At 40.1% G+C, this 4,263-nt stretch overlaps 1 protein-coding gene across 1 annotated transcript in view; it reads right to left on the minus strand.

Annotated features, from left to right (window-relative positions):
• shank2 (SH3 and multiple ankyrin repeat domains 2) overlaps positions 1-4,263 on the minus strand; it is a 127,142-nt gene that overhangs the window by 35,764 nt on the left and 87,115 nt on the right. Inside the window, exon 8 of the mRNA XM_015397324.1 lies at positions 1,518-1,653. Coding sequence (XP_015252810.1) covers positions 1,518-1,653 — 136 coding nt within the window. The remainder of the gene's footprint in view (positions 1-1,517; positions 1,654-4,263) is intronic.

The following is a 4,263-nucleotide window of genomic DNA, read 5'->3' on the forward strand; positions in this document are numbered from 1 at the left end:
ACTAAGAAAGTAGATCAGACAGCTGCAGATGATCCAGACGGTGCTGCCTGCATCCTCACTAGAACTAAGAAAGTAGATCAGACAGCTGCAGATGATCCAGACGGTGCTGCCTGCATCCTCACTAGAACTAAGAAAGTAGATCAGACACCTGCAGCTGATCCAGAACGCTGCTGCCTGCATCCTCACTAGAACTAAGAATAAAAATCAGACAGCTGCAGCTGATCCAAATGAACCAGACGCTGCTGCTTGCATCCTTACTAGAACTAAGAAAGTAGATCAGACAGCTACAGATGATCCAAATGCTGCTGCCTGCGTCCTCACTAGAACTAAGAAAGTAGATCAGATAGCTGCAGCCGATCCAGATGCTGCTGCCTGCGTCCTCACTAGAACTAAGAAAGTAGATCAGATAGCTAAAGCTGATCCAGATGCTGCTGCTTGCATCCTCACTAGAACTACGTAGAGAACATTAGCCAGGTTCTGAAGTCCTTCCTTCATAATCTTTAAAATTCTTCTGTCATGCCAGACTATTTGTCAGTGGACTGATCACTCAGACCTTTCAGGTCTACTAGCTCTAATCTACTCTGCAGAACCAGAACCAAACATGAAGCAACATCTTTTAGTTCTTATGCTACACTAATCTGGAACAAAGCATACAAGTTCGAAACAAGTTCGAGAAATTTACAACAAAATTGAGAAAATGTTGCATGTGGCCCAATAGGCATACATTCAAGACAATTCAAAGCTCTGAGAAGCCTGGAAAACAGAAGACAAAACTATGACAAAGTGAGCCGAAAAAAACATCCTGTAAGCTGCATTTTTCTTCATAGAGACTAACTCTGCTCATAACTGGTTAATTATGTTCATAAATAGGCCAATATCTAAAAAAAATTCTAAATATCTAACCTGCCTTTGCTCTGAACTGCTCCAATAAGACAAACTTATTCTAATGAAAAACCACCATGAATGCAATATTCCCAACAATGAAGCAATGGGAAAACTGAATCATGCGGTGTGGATTGGGACAGGAGCTAAATACAGACCAATACTGGAAAGCTGCTTCCACAAACTTTTAAAACTGTCATATTTGGGACTAAATACAAGCTACTCTTAATCAGACTCCTCAACATAACTGAAACCCCGGTTAGAACAGCGGCTGCTAAGCCTGGGCCCTGAGCTGAATATTAAGGAGACACATTTACTGTCTGTAATCTGAGGCTGGAGGAAGTCATGTTCCTTGCTGCTTCACAGGGATTTTATGACATAACAGAAAATCTGTTGGATATCTGCTTTACAACAGGGAGGGTGTCTTAATGCTGGAGGTCGGCTGCTGGCGGATTCACCCAGAAGAAAGATTTTCACACCTTATTTACTGTAAGAACGGATTTACGGCTGTGCTTTGCTCTTTCATACCTGAAACTCACAGTTCCTTGACTTTTTACTTTGTGTTTGAATTTCTGCCAGTCAGTAAAACCCAGTGTGCCTCTGCAAGGTTTCCATTAAAAACTCCCAGTTTGTACCTTTTTTGCGTGCCGTGTCTTCAGGGTCCAGATTCCGGCTCACAGTCACCACTTTGATCAGGAGCCGGTTTCCTCCCTGGCGGATCATGTTGACCACCTGCCTGTGGCCCACCTTCACCACATTCTCCTGGTTCACCTGTGACAGGGACAAATAAAACAATCGTCATTAGGGATTTAAAATGTTCAAACGGGTTTCTAAAATTTCCTTCTTTCACCTGTGGAATATTTCAACAATTAGAAATATCCTGTCTAGAGGTGATGCTGAGAAACTAGTCCATTCATTTGTTACTTCAAGGCTGGACTATTGTAATTCTTTACTATCAGGAAGTCCACAAACTGTAGTTAAAAGCCTTCAGCTGATCCAAAATGCTGCAGCCAGAGTTCTGATGAAAATGAAAAAGAGATCATATCTCTCCTATCCTGGCTTCTCTTCATTGGCTTCCTGTTAAATCCAGAATAGAATTTAAAATCCTCCTTCTCACATATAAAGCCTTAAATGGCCAAGCTCCATCTGATATCAGAGATCTGATTGTTCCTTATGTTCCTAACAGAGCACTTCGCTCTCAATCTGCAGGTTTACTAGTGGTTCCTAAAATTTCTAAAAGTAGAATGGGAGGCAGATCTTTTAGTTATCAGGCTCCTCTCCTGTGGAACCAACTACCAGTTTTAGTCCGTGAGGCAGACACCCTGTCTACTTTTAAGGCTAGGCTTAAAACTTTCCTTTTTGATAAAGCTTATAGTTAGAGTGGCTCAGGTTATCCTGAGCTATCTCTATAGTTATGCTGCTATAGGCTTAGACTTTTGGAGGACATAGGGACCCTTTTTTCATCATTCTGCTTGATTCTATCTCTATTCTCCCACTGCAGAATCTGTTAGTTCAATCTCTAACGTTCTGCTCTCTCATATTTTTCTCATAGTAGCTTCATCTGGTCTGTTCCTGTTTGGCTGTGACTTCATCCTGGAGAGAAATATCATCTGTGCTGCTGCCATCAACACCTTTGTTTCTAGATGATAGAATTGTTTTTTTTTTTTTTTGCTTCTTTTAGTGTTTGGTCCGGTTTCTCTCCTAGACATAAAAATTTACTCAGCTTTTACTGTGACCAACTGGATGTGCTCTCATTCATTCCATATACATGGAAGCTGGCTTATACCTCATCTGCTTCTTTCTTTTTTAAACAGAGCCACCTGTCTGCTGGAGGCATCTTCCCGTTTAAAGGGCTTTTTCCTCTCTTCCTTTCTTCCTCTGCATATTGTCGTTTTTATGCAATTTCTGTAACGTTAACAATGCAAGCAAATGTCTATTGTGCCACTTACTCATCCAGGAGGTCAGAATCCTGCAAAGTCAGTGAGTTCATGGAATTTGCTGGTTTTCCTTAAAAAACCTTAAACCAATCTAACTGGATGATCTGGTTGAAGCTTATCTTTAACCTGAGGTGAATTTGTGCTACATAAATAAAAATGGATCAGTGAATCAGATTTTTTTCAACTTTCATCACGTTTTGGTTTTGTGGAAAAGCTGCAGACACTGAGATGTCAAGAATAAAAAATAAAAATAATCATCAGTGTAAAAATTGAAAGCAGGAGCTTGACCAGTTTGCTGATTTACAACATAGAGCTGTAGGATCCAGCAGGAGACTAATAACCATATCTAAAACAGCATTAAAGAGTAATGGGAGGCTGTATTTAAGGTGGCATGAAGAAATGAAAAAACAGGCTTAACTCAGATGCAAAGGGAAGTTGGGTTGAGGTCATCCTGCAACATTTACAATGAATCTGGAAATAATTTATTGTTTGGAGAGAAAAAAAATCAACCTTAGAATCACTACTTCATATTTTTATTTCTACTCAAAATAATAAAAACCATGCATGGCTTCTCCTGTGAGCCTAATGTATTTTGAGGCGATTGGGAAACACCAGAGTGTTTTTGACACAGCAATAGCTGCAGAGAGCCGACAGCTCAGGGACCAGAACAGAAACCTGTCAGCAGATTGAGGGAAGCATCCCAGAACCTGCTGCAGTTTCCAATCATTCCCCAGACTCCTCAGGAATCATTTCTCATCTAGAAGCAGCGTGCACCAAGCTGCCCCCCCATAGCTTTACCTTGGCTGATAATAAAAGTGGAATCCTGTTTCCACACTCACCCTCCCAGCTGAGGAAACTTTTATTAGTTCAGTCTTTGTTTGGTCTTTCAAAGGACATTTCATCCTCGTGTCATGCAGACGACACAGTCTTTCAACCAGCGGTGTCGTCCAGAAACCTAAAAGCTTTCATTAAATCTCAGCCAGAGAAATGCAAATATAAGTGCTTCTGCTGTCCTCATCAGTGCAGATTTCAGAATTTAGAAAAAGTGAACTGGAGACTTAGTCAGGGCTGCAAAACCCACAGAAGTCAGTATTAAATAACCAGGAGACATGACAACAGATTTTGATAGAATTTGTAATCTTCAGGGTTCCTACAGCATAACGCAAGTTAAATTCAAGACTTTTTAAGACTTTTTAATGCCACTTGAAATAAAAATTTAAGACCAAATTCACAAGAAACACAAGAAAAACCTGCTTGCGACAACTCAAAGGTTTATTTTAACATAAACCACTGCACTAATGTTTCAAATTTTGAAAAGCTTCCCATACAGGAAGAAAGCTAAAAACACACAAATGACAGATATATTTTAACAATTATTTAACTGAATTCACAAACTAGCAGGGAACAAAACAAATCAGTTTTAAAGCCACAACATAACCAGTGC

The sequence above is a fragment of the Cyprinodon variegatus genome, unplaced genomic scaffold, assembly GCF_000732505.1.
Source record: "Cyprinodon variegatus isolate N-32 unplaced genomic scaffold, C_variegatus-1.0 Scaffold852, whole genome shotgun sequence".
NCBI classification, from domain to species: Eukaryota; Metazoa; Chordata; class Actinopteri; order Cyprinodontiformes; family Cyprinodontidae; genus Cyprinodon; species Cyprinodon variegatus.